The sequence below is a fragment of the Notechis scutatus genome, chromosome 2, assembly GCF_049901735.1.
Source record: "Notechis scutatus isolate UNSWTSFEM ecotype Mainland chromosome 2, rNotScu1.2, whole genome shotgun sequence".
NCBI classification, from domain to species: domain Eukaryota; kingdom Metazoa; phylum Chordata; class Lepidosauria; order Squamata; family Elapidae; genus Notechis; species Notechis scutatus.
Genome location: NC_142010.1, coordinates 175,577,694 through 175,599,328, shown reverse-complemented (window position 1 = coordinate 175,599,328; position 21,635 = coordinate 175,577,694). Strand labels below are relative to the sequence as shown.

The following is a 21,635-nucleotide window of genomic DNA, read 5'->3' as shown; positions in this document are numbered from 1 at the left end:
TCATTGTATGAAAGAATCAATAGCGAACCGATCGTACTAGAAAAAGTGCTTGTTTTCATCACTTAGTTGCTAATAGGTAAAAACAGAAGAGAATTGATTCAACAGTTAATAATCAGACTGCAGATAAAAAAAAAATTTGGGGAAAAAAAGAATAAATACCTGGGCAGCATGTAACTTTTGCCTTTTTGGCTCGACCACCTTTACAACGCGAGAGTATAAATCCATAGCTCTCACCCACATGCACATAGACTTGCATGCCTTTGACACTTTCTCTACCTTTTCTGGCACAAAATCAGGATTGTTTATGTATTTCTGAAGCTTACTTAATATCGCGCTCTTTATATTTTCTTTATCATATTCTAGAAGCTTCCTCAGGAAAGTGGAATCACTGAGTAGTTGTTTTGCTGTTGCCCAGTCAGGCCTGAAAGATTAAAATGAAAAGATTGATGAAGATCTTCCCTGGAAAATATATATTGTAAAAAGATCAGTATTATAGGTTTAAAAAAAAAAAAAAAAACAACCTCCAGTTTTAAGATGAAATATACTGTATGTTTCATGACCTACAGGTATATCCAGTATGCAGACTTGGTGAAAAGAGTTAAAAAAGGCTTCTGATCCTAGGGGGAGGATATAATACAAGGAAATTGTGCTGGATGCTGCATGTTTAAATTATTTTTTTGCAGTATCATAAACTGAAGCTTCTATGGTTTGTCCCATAGTCAGCCAAGATGGTCAGACTGAGTTTTGCATTTTTATCTATTTACTGAGTCCTTTCCAAGGACCTGGGATAGACAAGTGTGAATGTTTGATGGGGGATCATTGCAGGATGAAAGCTGTTCCAAGTAAAGCTTATTATTATTTAGAGTTTTTTTTATCCCACCTTCATTATTTTTTATAAGTAAGAGAGAGAAAGAGAGAAAGAGAGAGAGAGAGAGAGAGACTGGCCCAAATTTGGGAGTAGAATTTAGTCTCCTGCTTTCTAGCCTGGTGCCTTAACCATTATGAATATCATTTAATTCATTTTTTGAAAAAGAAAGTATATTAAGCTGCTACAATTTCTCTTCCTGTACAGCATAGAAAATTTAACCACATCCCAACATGTAAAAATATATAATTTCATTATCCTGAGGCAGTTTTTTTTTATCTTTCTTTTTCCTTGGCAAACACAAGGTTCCTTTCTATTTTTTAAACAGAAAATACGTTTTCATCCATGTCATTGACATCCTCTAAAAGTAAATGAGAGATTGATAAAACATGCTGCCATTTTTGATGTCATACATAATTCTTTTTTATGTAGAAATGGAAAGAAGGTGATTTACAACTGCATCTTGAGGCTTAGTTCTGCTGAGAAACTGAAATGCCAGCACTAAATAGTCCAAGTGTTGTACTTTATTTGGCAAATAACATTACTGTGGGCTGCCTGCAATCCTATGCCACACCCTCCAAAATCAATTATTACATGTAGATTTTTATTTCTGAGTAAACATGTATAGGGTTACACTCTTTATGTACTATTATAAATAACATAAAAGATGTGATTAATTACAGTCCTTTGTTATAGGAAGAGAAACTCATAAATGAAATGTTCTGATTTCTCTTCTCAAAAAAGGATAGTTATCTTCATGTCACACTTTCATTCAAGAGCTCAAATTGCTACATGACAAAACAATGTTGTTTTAAAATCAAGACTACTGAAACATAAGCAAAACATCCAAAAAGGAAAACAATTCTACATTGTTCTATATGATTTAATGCATTAAAAAGGATATGGAGTATACAGATTCTCAAACTGATATCAATAGATGAAGAGAAGATGGCCTTGTAAGAAATTGACAATCATATAAATAAACTGATACTATTTAGTCATAGTTATTGAACAGTTATTCCATTTTAAATTGGTAATATTGGACAGCATTTCTATTTATTCAGATTCACTGAATTCAGTGGGGTTCGTTTTTTTGTAAATCTTATTAAGAGTAAATCAGTACTAAATCCATGGTTTTGTCTAATAAACATGTGTAATTGTGTAACATAAATATATATTATGATCAATTTATTCAAAACAAAAATACAAAGTGATAATCTTGATTGAATTAAGCAAGCAAATGAGTCACTGTTATTTTAACCATTTAGTCATATCTGACTATCGGAGACTTTGTAGGCAAGTGCTGCCCATGCTATCCTGTCAAGCACAGCTTCTTTCAATTGTTGGATGCACAACTTTGTATCAGATTTAATGTTATAAAGCCAGCATGTTTTTGCTTTCCCCTTCTTCTTATTCCATTAATCATTCCTAGTATCATTGCCTTCTCCAATGGATTTGCATGCATGACATGGCCAAAATAAATCAGACATAAACAAATGAGTAGTCATCATAAAACATCAAAGATGTGCATCTATTTAGGGAGTTATTCATACTCATAAGCAGATGGGACATACAAGGCTTAGAAGGGTAGAGTCAACTTGCAAATTTACTCTATGTGTCAGTTTTGTCTGGCTTGGCATGTACAAAATTGAATTTAGATTCAATATGTAATAGTTGATTGCAAATGTCAGTCATTAGATAGACTATGCTAAGGGCAGAATGGACTAGCTATGAGATGTCCAGCCATCCTTATATTCTCTACAAGATGAATCAGACCACAGGGCATTTTAACCATTGGGGAAGACAGTTCAGAGAATGGTGTGGGCATTTGGTCTTTTGGAAAGCTTAAAGGTCAATGAAATACCTATGCCAGCAGCCAATTGAACAGCTATATTTCGAGGCTGTGCCACAATAGTTGACAGCTTGTCTGGGGGGTGGGAAATGTATCAGCTGAATCAGCTGGAACAGTGCAATGGCAGAAGAAACATGGAAGGAAAAAAATAACAGCAAATATTGAGAGGAAAAGGGTGCTGAAGTGTACTGTAAGCATTAAGGAAGAAGTATAGTTTGGTGATAGTAAATGAAGTCCTACATACAATGAGGTGGACCAGAGTCAGAACTTGTATTTATTTTTTATCCCATCTTTATTATCTGTATAAATAATCTAGGGAACATACCTCCTCCCTTCTTCCTCCTCCCATTTTCCCTCAAACACAACCTTATGAGGTAGGTTGGGCTGAGAGCGAATGCCTGGCCCAAAGTCACCCAGCCAGCTTTTCATGCTTAAGGTGGAACTAGAACTCATGTTCTCCTGGTTTCTAGAAGGGTGCCTTAACCACTATACAAACCTATCTTTTAAAAAAGTATATTACTATGCCTTTCATTTGCTCTCCAATAACTACACTTGAAGGATCATGCTTTACTGAATTCCTTTGGGATAGGCTGTCAACATTCAAGGCAACATTTCTTTTCTCAAGATTGCACACCGGCTGTAGAAGACAACTGTGTGACCTTGGGAAGAGTCTAAGTAGTTTTAAAAAGTTGCTGAGAGGTGCCAGGTGTTCTCCGATGCATATTTATCCTTTTGAATTTGAAGCCCTAATATCGGGGGGGGGGGGAGACGGGGGGACGGGACAAAAGACCTATCTATAACTATTACCAAAGGGATAGTGTGAGGTCACCAGTTTTATGGTTTCAGCTTCATGACATTAGCTATTTCAATAGCTGTTGGGAAATTTGGATCAGAGGGGCATCACGTATAATTGCACAAAAGATGGAAAAATTAACACATGCTGAAGAAAATTGCTTTCAGAAACAACATCACTCTAGGTGAAGGATAAAAGCTACAAGTCAATACAAAAGATTAAATATATAAATATAGGGTTATATAGGGTTATATATATAAATATAGCAATCTTACTTTGCATTTAAAAGAATACAAATAGCTTCCATCACTGTCATGACAAGATCAGGAGGTTTAGTGAAAACTCTGATTTCAGAAATATCTGCCTTATCTAAAGAATCTAAGGCTTTGTTGGCAGCTTCTAAAGCTGGAAGGGCTTCATCCAAATCTCTCTGGGCATCATCAGCTATTGCCTGAGTTTCCTCTGCTTTTACTTTTGCAACAGCTTCATCTTCCTGAACAACACGCCGAACCTGGAAGAAAAAAGAGTCACCTTGTAGGAGAGATGGGCAGCATAAAAAATTAATCGATAAATAAAATTAAAAAGAAATACATATTTTAAGAAAAAAATATTTTAAACACAGATAATCCTCGACTTAAGACCACAATGAGTAACAAAGTGATTTTGATCACTAACAATGTAGTTGTTAAATGAGTCATCACATGACCCCCCAATTTCACAACTATTTTTAACATTGTTGTTAAATGAATTACATGGTTGTTAAGCAAATCCAGCTTCCCCCATTGTTTCTGCTTGTTGGAAGCCGGCTGGAAAGGTTGCAAATTGCCATCCTCTGACTATGGTTGCAAATGCAAGCCAATTGCCAAGTGCCCAAACTCATGTGACTATCGGGGTGATGCAATGGTCGTAACTTTGAGGACAGGTCACAAATCACTTTTTAAAGCACTGTTGTAGCTCCAAACCATTGTGAAATGAATGCTTTTAAATTGAGGATTACGTGCAGATTTCCTAAGAAAACGAAATAGAACAGGTAGCAGTCATTGCTTATATGGGAATTCAGAATTTAGTGGATTAGATGAAATATCCTTAAGCAAAATTATTCTAGTAGGAAGAACAGTGTATGGAGGGGGGTATAGACAGGACTCCAATGCTATCTTCCTCATTGCCTCAAAGGATTCCTTAGAGTTTAAAAGCAGAGGGGGGAATTGTATAACTGGAGAAATTCCTTCCCTTTTCAGGCAGTAGAATTCTGGTGGATCGAAAACCTCCATTAAAGTTTATTGTTTCTATTTAGTAAAATTCTTCTACTAGAGCCGTGGTAGTGCAGTGGTTAGAATGAAGATAATTCTGCCGACTGCCAGCAATTTGATTCTGACCAGCTCAAGGTTGACTCAGCCTTCCATCCTGGTGAGGTGGGTAAAATGACCCAGATTGTTGGGGGCAATAGGCAGGCCCTGTAAACCGCGAAGAGAGAGCTGTGAAGCACTATGAAGTGCCATTGCTATTATGATCTGATCTTTTAACATGTGGAAAGATATTGCTTTCTTAATGAAGAAAGTTAAAAACTCTGCATTGATAAAGCTTTCCCTACCCAAAGCAAATGAGACTGCACTTCAGGTAGTTTTTGGTTTATGGTCACAGTTGAGCACAAAATTATGATTATAAGTTGTGGCAGTCATGAAGTAAGAAGCCCATGTGATTGCCTTGCTTAATGGCCACAATTCCTGCTTTTTACATTATGATTAAGTGGCCCTCTATGTCATTAAGTGGAGAGTTTGGTATTCATATGTGTTTTACTTGGGTGTCTCCCACCTCGAGGCACCCTTTTCAGAGTTTCCCACCCCACTAGTTTCCATAGTCTTGGAACTTCACTCATTCTAGTCACAACTCACTCCACTTACTGAAAACCACCTTTGAGAAAGAGAGCTCTTCCTCTACAGAGGCCACATGGTACTATTCTGGAAGAGGGCACCATTTTGGAAGCAGTGGCAATTCTCGAATTGCAAAAATTGTGGCCATTCCCAAAATGGCAGATTGGCTGATCTGTTTCTCAGAGGTGATCTCAAAGATGCTTGTGCATTCCTATTTATTAGGGATTACAAAACCATTTGGCATTCACATTCTTACAACATCCACATATTAACTTATAACATAACATGCAAACACCCTTAAATGTTTTTATATATGTTACTTTATCTAGGAACTGCCGAACAGAAAAATATTCAGATAGAGGAAGACATACCGTGGCGTTACATTGATAAATAAATATATATTAATTTTTTTAAAAATATTTAATAACATTTTATACCTGATCAGCGTTTTCTTGATCGACTGCTAATTTTTCCATCAAGGCCTCAACATCCACTGATTTCTCCTTGAGAACTGGTTCTAAAGCAGAAAGATCTAATTTCATTTTGTCAACAAGTACATTTGTCTCTAACAGTTTGGATAAACCATTCTTTACCCGATCCCGAGCCTGAAAAACAAGCAAATAAATACTGATAATTGTTTCAGTACTTTGAAAAGATATCTTAAAAATCTGATGCAGGTGGCTGTTTTCAGTAATTCTATGGATAATCTTAGTTAAATTAAAATGACCGTGATAATGATATCAATATTTTAATATGTATTTATTACCATCATTTTAATTAGCCAAATCAGCATGCCAAAGAAATTACTCGACTGGATAGCTTTAGCATTTCTTTTACTTAAAAAACATTATCTTTTACAACAAAGTAAATATTTCTATCAAAGTTAACCTAGTTTTCACACTATAATTGACACTTTGCTGCAATGTTTTTTTTACTCAAAGACTGTTTTATTCTACTAGATCTTAGGGTAGACTTCTTCAACTGGTATTCCTTAATCAGACCATAGCTCCCAAAATTTCAAACCAGAATGGTCTAAAGCAGGGGTCCCCAATCTCCGGTCTGCAGTATGTCAGAAACTGGCTGCACAAACAAGCAAAGCCCCCGCTGAGGGATATAGGTAGCACATGAAACCGCACCCCTTCCGGTCTGCGGAAAAATCTCTCTCTATGGAATTGGTCCCTGGTGTCCAAAAGCTTGGGGGCCACCGGTCTAAAGACAACTGAAGAGTGAAGAAAGCTAGTCCATATTGTACCAATCTAGTAGGTAGTTTTTGCTGAGAGATAGACAAATACATTTCCATCCATGCTGCTATGTCCAGTTTTGCCGCATATAACATTTGAAGCTTATGGAGATTTGCAGTCCTAGCTGTGTCTACATATGAAGACTAGAATACATTGTCTTTCATTGTACAGATTAGTAGCATCTGTCTGGAAGATAACTGCACAAAACTCCTATTATCTGTGAAAAGTATGGCTAAAACCATCAACAGCTGTTTTTCCTGAATGTAGATTGCCTTATTCAGAGACAGAAATGTTGACATCTGAATTTCTTATACAATCATGCTAAATTTAGATATAAATGGATGAGAGATTATATTTAAGCCAATTTGATAGAAATGATACCTACACTCCTACTACCGAATAGCAATATTTTCATTACAAAGAACAATATAAATAAGTTTGTTTGTATGACAACAGTGGGGTAGGGAATGAAAAACGTTTCTATACTAAATTCCATTATTATTTAATAAAGATCAACGTACTGAAACCAGTTGCTTCCTTTTTTCAGCAAGCATGGACAAATAAAGATTGATTAACTCTAAATAGGAAGTTGGTGTTGTATAGTAGCGTCGCCGGAGCTCTGCATAATACTGCTCTGCCATCTCTGTAACACTCATATGGATGTCTACACACATTACAGAAAGTTTCTCTTTCATTCGATCAGTTCCGAGATCAACATGCATAAAAAAAGTTCTTGATACAGAAAGAAGTGCTTCTTTTGGCCACTGGGGGAAAAAAAAGAGAAAATGGCTATCTAAATAATCTTTCTTGAAATATATGTGCAATACACAAACCATTTTTTTTCAATTTATTTCAGCAGAATTGTCACTGAAAGACTAAAAGGATGTGGAGGCCATTATTAAATTGTACTTAATATCATACTTTCATATGGCATGAACATAAGGCAGCTGCTTTAATTTATGATTTCTGGAATTGGAAAGAAATACTAATGTATTCCACTTGTAACCCATGAAAACATTAATGCTCATTGACTATTGAAGGATATTTTCCTTTTAGTTACTATTACATTTAGCAGAGATATTTCTTCTTTCCCTATAAAATGTAAAATAATTTTCTCAAAAGCCATGAATGATGAGAAAAACCAAGGGCCAATGTTTGACCATTTTCCAAAATTATATTAATTTGTACTTAAATTATAGGTTGAATATAATGTTTCAGTATATAGAAAAAAGTAAACTTGATGGGAAAATAGCAATCCTTAAAGTAGATTCATAAATTGTTTAACATCTTATCAACATTCTTCAATGAATTGTTTACCTGCACAAACCAGTCAATAGTGCAGCAGTTCACAAGGGAGGGAAACATTCGGCACCGTGCTCGGAAAGCATCTCCAACAGGACTCATACACAGGACAATGTGCAGCTTCTGTCGGACTCGACTAATGAAATACTGAAATACCTGAGAAAAGACAAGTTATAATTCAGTGACAGAAAGTAAACATAATTATTAGTATCATTTCCATCATCCACTTTTTAGACAGTTTGTGTTACTGAAAATGATACAGGGGTGTCAAACTTGCATCATCATGGCATCGTCACGTGATGTATCAGGACTTTTTCCCTCATTGCTAAACCAAGCGGGGGTGGAGCCAGCACGTGACGCATCCGGTCCACAGGCCATGAATTTGACAACCCTGTACTATAAGAAGCAATAGTCTAAATGGCTTAAATATAGGTAGTCCTGGACTTACTATCACAACTGAGTCCAAAATTTCCATTGCTAAACAAGGCAGTTGTTAAGTGAGTTTTAACCTATTTTATTACCTTTTTGTCACAGTTGTTAAGTGAATCACTGCAGTAATTAATTGAATTGTGTGGTCATTAAGCAAATTCCCATTGACTTTTGTTTGTCAGAAGCCAGCTGGGAAGGTTACAAATGGTGATCACATGACTCTGGTATAGTGCAACTGTCATAAATACATGCCATTTGCCAGGTGCCTGAATTTTGACCATGGGGATGCTACAATGGTTGTAAGTATAAAAAACGGTCATGTCAATGCCACTGAAATTTTCAAATGGTCACTAAATGAATGGTTGTAAGTCAGGGGCTTATATACCTCTCTAATTCTTATAAATTGCTGATATATTTAAATATCTATAATAAACATGGATTTAAATTATACATGTAAATTTACAGTATTTATAATATCTTACCTCATCTCTGTTGCCCTCTGCTATTCCTACTTCTTTTGCCTTGGGTCGAGTAGCTGCCATGACAAACTCCAGTTCATCCTTTTCAAACAGATTAGGTACCTCTCCAGAATTCAAAATATTATTTATATCTTCTAGGAATTCTTCTACAACTATCTAAAGATTTTATAAATACCAAGTATTTAAAAAGTTATATTGTTAAAAAAAGAGAGTCAGAAACCAAACATTGCTAGAAAATAAGAGAAAAGAGAACTAGTATCCATTACAAGAATCAGATCTGGTTACTTCTAAAATATGTTTTCTTCTCAGCTTTACTTTTAATTTGTCGCTCCTAAGTTATGTATAAAAACCCAATCATTAAGCATTTCCCCCCATGATATTTACATCCAAAACATGTTGTTAAAAAAACTGCAGTATTAATTAGCATAAAACATATTATTGCTGCTAAAATCTGAGATTTTCAGCAGAGGAACAGATGTCTCCTTTTTTCTCAGCATGTTATCTGTACTGTTGGATTGTTTATCCAAGACTGATAATTTGTGCTGTTTTGATTTATCTTGAATGGGGCTTACTTCTGAACATAAATAAATATTGAAAAATTAACCTCATCTAATTTTTACTTATTAATGTCAAATCTGTAAACAAATAAGAAAGTTTAAGCAACATCTTAAAAATCTGGAAAGTTCAGTTTTACTGATTTCCTTTCTACCACAAATTTGCAAAATCCAAATTACTTAAGAGACGTTTATATTTTCAGCAGAACCAAGATTCCATGGATAATCATAATATTGCCTATTATTATTCTGCTTCACTAAATCAGTACAATAAAATGTAGAAGAGTGTCCATATGTACCACAATATCCCACAGAACATAAATATCCTATATGGTATCTTCCTAATGATACACATGTCACTCAAATTCAGAAAAACACAAATGCATATATCCCGTCCATTCTCTCTCAGTGGGACATAGAAAGAAAGAAAGGTACATGCAGAAAAGCCACAATGCCTATGTTTCAATGCCTATGTTTATCTGAATAAGATTTTTATAAATAGTTGCTGGATTAAGTTTAAAACTCAGTGTCTTATTTTTATTGTTTGTTTGTTTATTAAATTAATAGGCCACCCACCTTATCTCAAGGTAACTCTGTCTTAGGATTTATCTACTGGTATATGGTATCTAAGTTTTGTAGAGATTCTGTGCGTTATCTCAATATTTACTTGTTTGGAATATTTTTTATACCTTTTTGTTAAATTATCTCTGATGAAATAAACATTCTCAAACAAACTGTTTCCTAATGGAGATTTGGGGGATTAAGCTAAAAATTGCTACTTTAATATACGTTCCCAGGGAAACTAAAATAGTCAGCTAAACCATAAAACCTAGAAAAGGCCAAGAACGCTAATAAGCTGGGAGGTCACAGAGCTCTGGGAAAGCAAAAGAAATTAAATCCCTTGGGCGAAAAAAAACCGCTACAATTACAGAATCCTGCCTTTAGTTCTCTCAAAACCCCATTGTCTCTGTACTCCTGCCCCATTACCTTATAGCTGCACCCTAATGGCTGCACTGACCTAACTAGGTATATGATCTAATCAAATACTTTGTGTTGGCTATACCTCATGGAATACCTGACTGTTATCTATTTACATACATATTATAATTTGTACACATCTCTTTAAAACAACTGTAGCTGGACAGGTTTTCTTAGGCCTCCTCCATTTCCTTCAAAGCTGGCAATAAACCAATTTGCGCTTCAGTTAATAAATTAATTCAATTCAAATATATCCCTGAAAATATATCTCCTACACTAAACATTCTTTACTAAGGGATTTGAGTAACCCCCATGCCGAAACCAGTTATCAAAAAAGTCCATCAGATCCCAGAGTACATTTCTCATGGGAATTAAGTTGTCTTGCTGTGAGGCTAAACCACAGAATATCTTGCAGCATAAGGGAATGCTATTAATGATCCTTGAACCTGACAGAAGGAATTCGGCACATTAACCTTTGAGAAGAGATGACAGAAGAAGAACATGATAACCTTCAGATACCTGAAAGTCTGTCACATTTGTTTGTTTCTATCATTCTAGATATAAGTTACAAGAAGGAGGATTCCAAATGAATTACAAAAAAAAAGGAGCAGTTTGACTGTGGAACAAATTAAGAAGTGATGAGTTCTCCTTCACTGGTGTTCAGGCAGAGACTATATGGCCGTCTGTCTAGGATGTGTTTTTGCACTGAGCAAGGGGGTTGATTTAATGGCTCTTTACAATTCTAACATTTTATAATATTTGACGATTGCTATAGGATTGGCCTCATTATTCAACTGATAGCTAAGCTTTTTCCATTTCATGTTACACAATTAACAGGCTCAGATGATGTGCCTTTGGCAGTCTGACTGCATACAGTATGACCTAATGATCATCTCTTTTGCTCCAGTTAAGAAAGGATACTGATTTAGTTCAAGATTGACAGATTTCAAGGGCAGAAATTAATCTTTTGAGAAAATGGAAGAAATGCTAAATTAAACAATTACCTGACCAATGAGACTAATTTCATGAATGCCAGCATGTTTATGAATTATTAAGTTATTATTGTTTGGTATTGTTGGGAGAGAAAAAAATTAAAACATGCCTGATAAACAATGATAAATTATTTATGATCTGTAAATCGCAGAGTTGCCTTATTGGGGGAATAAGCATCATATAAATTTAATAAACAAACAAACACATATTTATATCACACAATTGAAGTATTTCATGTGTTCCATTTTTTTTCTTTCATAGAGTAAAGGAAAAAGGCAAAAACTAAACAAGATTAACAAGAATGAACTAAAACAATTGGTGATGATATTCATGATAATCTATCACCGTAATAAAGATTTGATTTGATGCATGTGATGTTCAAAGAAGAAATAGATTTTAAATATCCCAATTCAATATTCATAACCAGGGCAACATTAGTACAGATTACATTATTAGAAAAACCACTGCTAATATAGCTAATAAATAGCAGTAAGAGTTACAGAATCATAATTTATTGTGGGGGTTTTCAAAGCTCTTTATCATTGTGTTAATTTTCAGCCAGAGAGATATTTTTAAATAACATTGCTCTAATTAAAGTTGTGTTTTAGTTTTCTAACATATTGCAACAGTAAACTTGGCAGCTAACAACAAGAATTGAATCTATTACTTATGTGCATCAATCTCTATGCTTCAGGAAATATGGATAATTAAAAGCAGAATTCATTATGAAAGATTGTAGGGTGATTTTCTTCAAAAACTTTGTAATAAAAAACTAATTGGGTATTATCACAAAAAATGATCATCCTATGATATTAGTGACAGTTTATATAAATTTAGCACAGTGCCTCCTATTGATATTTATCTGATTTTGATGTAAACTAGATTTTAAAAGGACTTTTATGCTTCAAAGATTAGAAACATACAATGAGCTGTATCAAGTGCAGAATCCTAATCCTCCAAGTTTTGATAAAAGCTTTCAGGACAAGCCTGCTGAGTTTAATTAAATTTTACATACCACTGGAGAGATTTCCTTCTATTAAATGAGGTAGATACACATCAATCTTAAAATGTTGCTAATAATGTTAATCAATTATTTTCTTTTTTAGAAAGAAATGCGTGATAAATAGTACAAACTATCTCACAGTAACGGGGCTGTTTCATGGCAGTTCCAATTCTCCTATAAAATATGATTTATGTGAAGTGTGTCTACTGGAATAGCAGCCTAAATATTCCTGAATGCAGTTCAACTAATATCATATCTGATCCAGTAACCAATCTTGGAAACTGAAAAGAGTTTTGAAAGGTTTGATCTACTTAAATAATGTCAATGTTAACAAGTTCCAGTTTCTAATGTACTCAAACTCTTCTACTACATTCTTCTTCATTCTATCCCACTGTATTTAATTTTTATTTCTATTCTACAATGTATTATTTGTATTCTATGATGAAATAATTGGGAGGGAAATGGAATCGTTTTTAGGAATGAAGAGAGCTTCCTTAATGTCCTTATGATATATCTTAGTAAATAATGATTATTGTTTTATATATATATGGCATTCAGCTTTGTTCGGGTATTTTCCCACATCATTGTAGTTGTTCTTTCAAAGTTGTAGCAACGTTTCAGCAGAATCTCATCTGTATACAGAAGCCTGATGATGGCAGATGAGATTCTGCTGAAACATTGCTACAACTTTAAAAGAACAACTACAATGACGTGGGAAAATACTCAAACAAAGCTGAATCCATACATGTAAGTACCCGCGAAAACTTAAGAAAACAAATATATATATATATTGTGCGTGTGTGTGTGTATGTAACTTACTTATCAAACTTATTTTCAAACAATTTTATAAGTTAAAAAACCCACAACAGAATAGTAGAAAGGCTATTATAGTGTTGAAAAGGCAGAAAATGTATTTAACATCAGTCTGATATAATTATAAATGCAGTAAAGCAATGTGTGTTTGTGCTGTTTGGGGGGCGGGGGGGGGGCAGAGATAGCAGCCATAGAGACAAGGACTTGAGTGAGCCTTTTGCAACCAATTCCCTACCTTTGATTAACATTACATCTTTATCAGTTGTTTATTGTATTGTTTCTCAAGCTGAGTGGAAATTGACCCTCCTGCTGCTTTCAGGCAGCAAATGTGTAAACTGTCTAAAATTACTGGTGGCACACCATTATTTGAAAATATGTGGTGGAGTTGATTATGAGAGAGGAAGCTATTCCAAGGCAAGTGCAGGGAGCCATGGGGGAAACTAACAGCAGCTGCAGAGAACTGCCATTATGAAAATTCATAGAGCCGAAATAAGTTTTCAAAAATAAAAATGGGGGGTTGGGGGTTGGCAGTTAAGTCCTGGCTCAGCTGTGGTATAAGAGGTATCATTGTGAACTGAACTTTAAGATAGTGATACCAAAGCTTGGGGGCAGGCAGCGGGAATTTTTGCCTTCCATTATCTCTTGAGTTCCCAGTTCCTAATGAGGTTAAGCCTGAGTGATAAGACAACATTACAGGGACTGGGAGTTTTTATCCAGGGACTGGATAAACTAAATATGAGAACAGTGAATTTGAAGGTTTTGGAGCTTTTTTATGAAACTGGAGGGATGTTAATCGGCTCCTTAAGAGCAAATCAATACATTTTCTTTCAAAGCCAAATATAACTTCACATTCCAGACATTCTGCTAAATCAGTGTTTCTCGATCCTGGCAGCTGGGGATTGAATTCTGGGGATTGAAGTCCACACATCTTCAAGATGCCAAGACTGAGAAACACTGTGCTAAATTATTTGAGACTGCTCATAATTCATCCAAAACAGCTGTCGAATATTTTTGTGATTCTGGGTTTTGGCTGAGATGCAACCCAAGGAATCCTGGAAGGATTTCATGCCAGGAATAAGGCAAGACTGGTGTCTCTCTCCCAGCCTTCCCCTTTTCATCTTTCACTTGTTCCCAGAATTACCACCCAAACTTCCTCTATAATTTTTCCTCATTGGTTTCATTTTTAAGATATGAGAATTATGTAAACCCACAGAATCTTATTCATGTAACATGGTAACATCAGTTCAAAGAAAAAAAATAAGAAAGTCCAGTTGCCTCCAGAAAAAGCACCTTTGGTACAACCATGACCTGGATGACTGAGACTTTTAGCTATATAATTTGGGATGAACACCCTTTGAATGGTGTGGGGGTAGGAATGGATTTCCAGAGAAAAAACTGTAGACTACAGGAACCAAGAGCACTACTCAGGTGACCCTGAGGAAACAGAAAAACCTCCAAGTGCTTCAAATACCCTCTAAAAGGATGCAAATGACCAGCTGTCTGCAAGGAACATAAATCCTTCCATTCCCCACTGTCCTGTCAGAGCTGAAGAAGCTTCTTGGATGAGAAGCAAAACGTCTTAAAAGAAAATCCAGCTGCCTTCAGAAAAAGCACCCTTGGGACATCTGTTTGGGTCTATCTTCTATTCATCAATTAATACTGGCACAAATATCTATTTTAAACATGTCCTTTCTATAGATCTAGTTTATTTTGTAAATGCTCAAATTACTGTTCTAAGTATCAAATACTATTTACATCACTGCTTTATCCACAATTATTCCACTTTAATTATTCCAATTATTCCATGTTATTCCGCACTTCAATCACTTACTAATGTTGCCATGGAAATTGTTGTCACTTTCATTGTTGAAAACAATGTCCCGATATCAACATTTCATGAGCTTCATTTCAAGTGTATTTCTTTTTGTTTGTTTGGGGGTTTTTGCTCTCATTTTTATTCTTGTATTTCCATACTGGTTTAGGCATATCAATGGATTCTTATAGAGTTAGATTTTCTCTTTCTTTAATTTACGGGCATTTTTTTAGTTTTATAGGGAGTGACATAATCCAGCAGTGGCTCACATGCAGAAAGGTGCAAGTTCTCAAGTAGCTAAGCATTCTTATTCATGCTATAAATCAGTACATCTTCCTAATCTGCAATTGTACATTACTAGCTGTGTCCCTCTTATCACTTTCCATTAAAATTCCTAGAATGAAGAGTGAGAATTCTTTGCTATGCCTTGAATCACCCTTCACCACAAACTGGCAAACTTCATTGCCTGCCACAGTTTTATGTGGGATAAAATCACAAGGCAGATATGGGTAGTCTTTACTTATGACCCAATTACGTACCACTACAATTGAGCCCAAAATTTATGTTGCTAAGGGAGAAATTTGTTAAGTGAGTTTTGTCCCATTTTACGACTTTTCCTGCCATGTTTGCTAAGTGAATCACAGTAGCTGTTAAATTAGTAACACTGTTGTTAAGTGGCTCTGGTTTCCCCATTGACTTGTCAGAAGGTCACAAAAGGTGATCATGTGACCATAGGACACTGCAACCATCATAAATGTGAGTTAGCTGTCAAGTATCTGAATGTAAATCCTGTGACTATGAGAATGCTGCAATGGTCATACATGTGAAAAATGGTCATAAGTCACTTTTTTCAGTGCCGTTGTAATTTCGAATGGTCACCAAGTAAACTGTTGTAAGTCAAGGACTACCTGTACTACCAAAAACAAACAAACAAACAAACAAACAGAGAAACAACGGCCCACACTTTGCAGAAACATGAATGAATCCAAATTTTATCTTTATCCTTTGCTAGCAGAGTGCCTCTACTTTCAGTGTCTTATCTGAACTTTAAACATTGAATGGCATTTAAAATTCCCTTTCTGAAGTGTTCTGGCTGCATGAACAAAAGTACATAAATCACATCGCATTTCATTATATTAATGGTGCTTTATCTGCAAAATGAATTTCAGTATCGTTATTTCATACCTGGGTGTCTGTGAAAAGGAAAACCATGTCTTTGTCTTCCACCCCTGCCATTTTGTATAGCTTTCTAAGGTCTTCATGAAAAGAATCATAATTATAGCCACGACTTAGTTCTATTTGAAAGCATTTATAGCCACAAATGTGAGAGGCAAGTCTAGTCAGAGACTGCTTCCCTGTGCCTCCAACACCAACCAGGAGGGAATTTCCTCTTTCCTGACGAATCATCCGAGCAATTCTAGGCAAAAAATTGAAATGACATTTGACTTTGATAAAACTTACAAAAGTAAAAATGCCATTCTACCATATTCATTCAGTGACATACAGGAATTGAAGCAGTGGATTTTTTTAAAAAATACTCTCCCAAGACATGACTACAATCACAGCTTGATTCATGCACCCTTTTATTGTGGCTCAGAATCACCCTTATCCATATAACTAAAATTTGATAGCAAAAATCTCAACAGTTTATTGTGTTAGATTTGGTCACTCCTTCTGACCAGGGAGAACTAAGTTTAAGAAATATAATATAATCACCACCAAACTTGTTCTGATTTATGAATTTATGGTTTGCTTTACTTTGGTACAAGGACTATTGATGGCTTCAAATCAAGGGCCTAGGCTGCTCACTGGCATTTTACTTCTTTTGTTCTTTGCCCTATTTGCATACCATGTTTTTTCCGGCTGTGTTTCATACATACTTATTCTTGTTTTATATTTTAGCTATTCATACTGTATTTACTTTTAATAGACTTGAACAGTTCTTTCTACATCTCTGACAAATGCATCCTTTGCCTACCCTTTTGCTACACTTCAGTGTTCTCCAACCAAATATAATGAATCCTTCTGCAATCTCTGTAGAATGTTTTTAGATTTCAAGAGGGTGCGATGATAAACTTACTTTATTCAAATGTCACATTACTTAACATATGGAGAGGGAAACATAAAATCCAACTTCGCATATTGGAGTGAGCTTGTCTTTGCTTGCCTGGAAACTCACCTAATTGTTGGTTTGTTTATAGTTACCTAGCTAGCTACCTAGCTAGATATATAGAGAGATATATACATATAAATTGTATTTAATAAAAATTTGATATTGCCCATATCACTCACAGAATCACAAGTAAAAATCAAGGTAGAATAATTTAAAAGTTAAGAAATGAAGGCAGAAGGAGCGCTATATCTCTAATATGTATTGTCTATGTATATGATCAAGTTTTGGTTCACGTTGACAAATGGGCTGGTCTGGAACTCAGGAAACTCTGAGTTGGGGACTTGCGGTTGTGCTCCTGTCGAGTCGGAGTGGAATTCGCGATTGTGCGCAGTTTCGCTCTGTGCTCACTCATTGGAGGGTCCCATTCAAGACCGGAACCACCCTGGAGGGGTAGTGAAGAAAGAGTGATCCACTGGAGGATTGAGGGGAGCCGCATCTCTCCTCCCCGACAAGGAAAATACCCTCTGAAGACAAGCTGCAGTGGTGGTCTAAAATGGCCACCACAAAGATGGGAGGCAGTCCAGGAAATTAAGACTGTGCTGAAGCAGTGAAGCTATGAGCAGTATATGAACCAGGCAAAATACATGGACATTAAGGTACCCCGGAATTAAGAAACAAAGAAATTTTTAGGAAAGATTGTAAAAGCAGCAACCCGAGAGAGAGAGAAGAAAATTGGAGATTTGTGAAATTGGTTTTGGACTTGGAAAAGAATTAATTTGGAGATTGAAAATTCATAAGAAAATATTTGATTATAAAAGACTTGCAAATTAAATAATTATTTGGATTTTGGCACTAAGCAGGCATAATTAAATGCTGGAATTGAATGTGTTAAAAAGAAATAATAGCTAATAGTTGAAACATTGAAATTTAAAAGCTTAAAGCCTAAAAAGGGGGGGGGGCAAAAAGAAAGGGTGGAACTTGGACATAATGGAGAGCGCCACCTAATGGTAAAGGAAAAATGTCAGTGACTTTTGAAAAGTGTTTGGTCCTTTTAAAATTGGAACTTGACATGAAATAAGAGGGATATTATTATAATAATATAGAAACCCTGAAAAGTGAAATACTAGAATACTATAAAGATAAAAAAGATACGAAAAGAAATTACTCTGCGATTACTTGGTGACTTTGGGAAAAAGTTGGAAAAGGAATTAATAGAAGGAACCTGGAAATAAAGATTTATGGAAATTGACTGTTGAAAATAAACATTAAAGATGATCGTTGAAATAAATTACTGGATAATTGGTTGGATACAAATACCAAAGAAAGGAAGAAACAAAAATAAAAGGAAGTGTACAAAATGGCAGAATTATGTGTGGAAATAAAATTGGAACTACGAAATATGAAGGAAATGATGCAAGAAAGCTTGGAAATGTGCAGTAGTATATTATAAACATTAGAAATGGTGATGCTGACTAAAGAAGAACAAAGACAACCAGAAGGGGAGGAGTTAAATAAAGAGGAAACCAGCTTTAAAGAACAAGTGGAACAATGAACATTAAAACAAGGGGGAAAAAGAATTAAATCTAAAACTTTGAGGTTTGATGTGATAATTAAAGGGGGAATTGTTTGGAAAGTTAAACAAGGAAAAAGGAAACAGCAGAAAAGGGAATTACAGAGGAAAGATCAAAAGAGGGAGGGGGACAAAAATTGGAGTAAGAAACTGAAGGAAATAATAAAGGAAAAAAGTGGGATTAAGAGAAAGGATCAGAAAATGATGGGAAGCAGAAAGCAAACAAAAATGAAAAGAAATTAAGTGGTCAGGAGGATGAGAGACAATGGGTAGAAGAAGAACAGGAAGGGGGATTCTGCAAGGTAATGTGTTGTGATACATAAGAATATAGGTTTAAAAATAGAAAAGATTGGAACTGATACTCTTTTTTTTCTTTTAAGGATTATTGTTAAATCAGATATAGATATAAATGGAATAGATGTGGAAATGGGAATTTATTATAAGGATATTAATTGATATTAAATAAAGTGATGAATAAAGTTAAAATGAATTATGAGAATTGTAATGGAAAAATTATTATCAGATTAATATTTTTGAAATAATAGATGATTGAGAATGTGATTGAGAAAAAGAATACCATATATATACAGACGGACACAATACAGAAGCCTGATGATGGCAGATGAGATTCTGCCGAAACGTTGCTACAACTTTAAAAGCACAACTATAATGATGTGGGAAAATACCCGAACAAAGCTGAATACCATACATGTAAGTACCTGCGAAAACTTAAGAATATATATATATATATATATATATAATATATATATATATATATTCTCGTTTTGGCAGAATCTCATCTGCCATCATCAGGCTTCTGTATTGTGTTAGTCTGTGAGTCAGACTTTCACAGCTGTTTCAGTTTTAAATTTGGGGCTAGCCTACTGCTGTGCCAGAATGTTTTTTTCTTCATCCTGATTGGTTGGGAGTCTTGGTCCGTGTTTATTGGTCTTGGAGTTTGCTGTGTTCTGCTTGATTGGTGTTTCTAATATCTTCTGTCTGTTTTGTGGCTTTTTTTGTCTTGGTTGGCTGGCAGCATTGTGTTACTTTATTGGAGGCTTTTAGTGCAGCTTGGCTTCGGGTAAATGGACGGCTATCATTAGTTAGGAAGCTAGGTTTCATCTGGGTGCCTGGTTGGGGTGTGTTTGAGCTGGAGGTATCAGGGGGGATCTGTTTGTGCCCAGGTGTTTGCCTGGCTTGTGGTGTGGAGATTTTTTTGTTTGTGAGTGCAGGCTTCCAAATAATTGACAGTCTGGTAGAATCATCTCTTCTATTCATGCTTTCAAGTCTTTTTTCAATCTCTATGGCTTCTCTGAGAATTCTGTGGCTGGGGTTTTCTATAGTGGCTAGGGTTTTGGTGCCATTGAAGTTGATGCTATGACCTGTGGCTTTCATGTGTTAGACTAGTGAGGAAGTGTGTTCCAGCTTTTTTACTGCATTTTTGTGTTCATCCAGGCGGGTACTTATTCTTCTATTGGTCTGTCCAATGTATGTGGCAGGGCATGATGCACAGGGGACTTCATATATGCCTTGGTTTTCCAGGTCAATTTTATCTTTGGGGTTTCTAAGGATGGTTGCTATTTTTCTGTCTGTTTTGAAGGCAGTCTTGATGTGATGCCTGTGTAGTATCTTACTGATTTTGTCTGTAGTACCTCTTATGTAGGGCAGGACAGCTGTTCCATAGGTCTACAACTTTAAAAGCACAAATATAATGACGTGGGAAAATACCCGAACAAAGCTGAATACTATATATATATATATATATATTCTTTTCTGAGGTTCTCACGGGTATTTGTATGTGGATCTTTGGTTATTCGGGTTTTCTCCCGCGTAAGATTGGAAGTATCTAGGCAACGTTTCGATGAAGTCTCATTCATCATCTTCAGGCTTCTGTCTTCAGCTCTGTGCTTCTCAGAGTGATATGAACTTGCAGCTGCTTCTTCCTTTTAACTGCTAGTGGGGGTGTGACTTGATTGGGTGGGGGCTTGGCTGTGTTCTGATTGGGTGGGGGTGTGTTCTCATTGGTTGGGGGGTTGGCTGTGTTCTGATTGGTTGGGGGGTTGGCCATGTTCTGATTGGCTGGAGGTGTGTTCTGTTCAGGTGGGGGCTTGGTTGTGCTCAGGTTGGTCTTAGTTACTGGGGGATTTGAGCTGGTGAGCTGTGATCTTGCTGTTTGGCTTCGAGTTCGTGGTCGTGCTGCATCTTCATGGTGGGGGTCAGTTCGCTTCATGTATGGCTCAGAGGGGTTTGAAGTGGGTAGTGCGGCTTCTGGTCTGTGGTCGTGTCTCATCTTCTGTGTGGGTGTGAGTCTGCTTTTTACATGGAAGTGTGGTGGTGGCATCTAAACCGAACACTTCAACAACAGAATAATCAGAGAAGCCATAGAGATAGAAAAACGCCCACACAGCATGAATAAAAGAGATGACACCTCCCGCTTACCAGCCATTTGGAAACCCGCCCTCATGAACAGACGAGTACCTAACATGATGAATGACACCAGACCCACACCCACGAGGGCCACACAAGATGCCACCACCACACTTCCACGTAAAAAGCAGACTCACACCCACACAGAAGATGAGACACGACCACAGACCAGAAGCCGCACTGCAGCTGCATCACTACCCACTTCAAACCCCTCTGACCCATACAAGAAGCGAACTGAACAGAACACACCTCCAGCCAATCAGAACATGGCCAACCCCCCAACCAATCAGAACACAGCCAACCCCCCAACCAATGAGAACACACCCCCACCCAATCAGAACACAGCCAAGCCCCCACCCAATCAAGTCACACCCCCACTAGCAGTTAAAAGGAAGAAGCAGCTGCAAGCTCACATCACTCTGAGAAGCACAGAGCTGAAGACAGAAGCCTGAAGATGATGAATGAGACTTCATCGAAACGTTGCCTAGATACTTCCAATCTTACGCGGGAGAAAACCCGAATAACCAAAGATCCATATA

General features: G+C 36.2%; 1 protein-coding gene across 1 annotated transcript in view; it reads right to left on the bottom strand.

Moving 5' to 3' along the window:
* Window positions 1–21,635, bottom strand: part of DNAH6 (dynein axonemal heavy chain 6) — a 181,866-nt gene that overhangs the window by 64,725 nt on the left and 95,506 nt on the right. The window contains exons 46-52 of the mRNA XM_087957457.1: window positions 16,172–16,403; window positions 8,836–8,988; window positions 7,940–8,080; window positions 7,144–7,386; window positions 5,819–5,986; window positions 3,786–4,021; window positions 160–421 (exon numbers count right to left, since the gene is read on the bottom strand). Coding sequence (XP_087813583.1) covers window positions 160–421; window positions 3,786–4,021; window positions 5,819–5,986; window positions 7,144–7,386; window positions 7,940–8,080; window positions 8,836–8,988; window positions 16,172–16,403 — 1,435 coding nt within the window. The remainder of the gene's footprint in view (window positions 1–159; window positions 422–3,785; window positions 4,022–5,818; window positions 5,987–7,143; window positions 7,387–7,939; window positions 8,081–8,835; window positions 8,989–16,171; window positions 16,404–21,635) is intronic.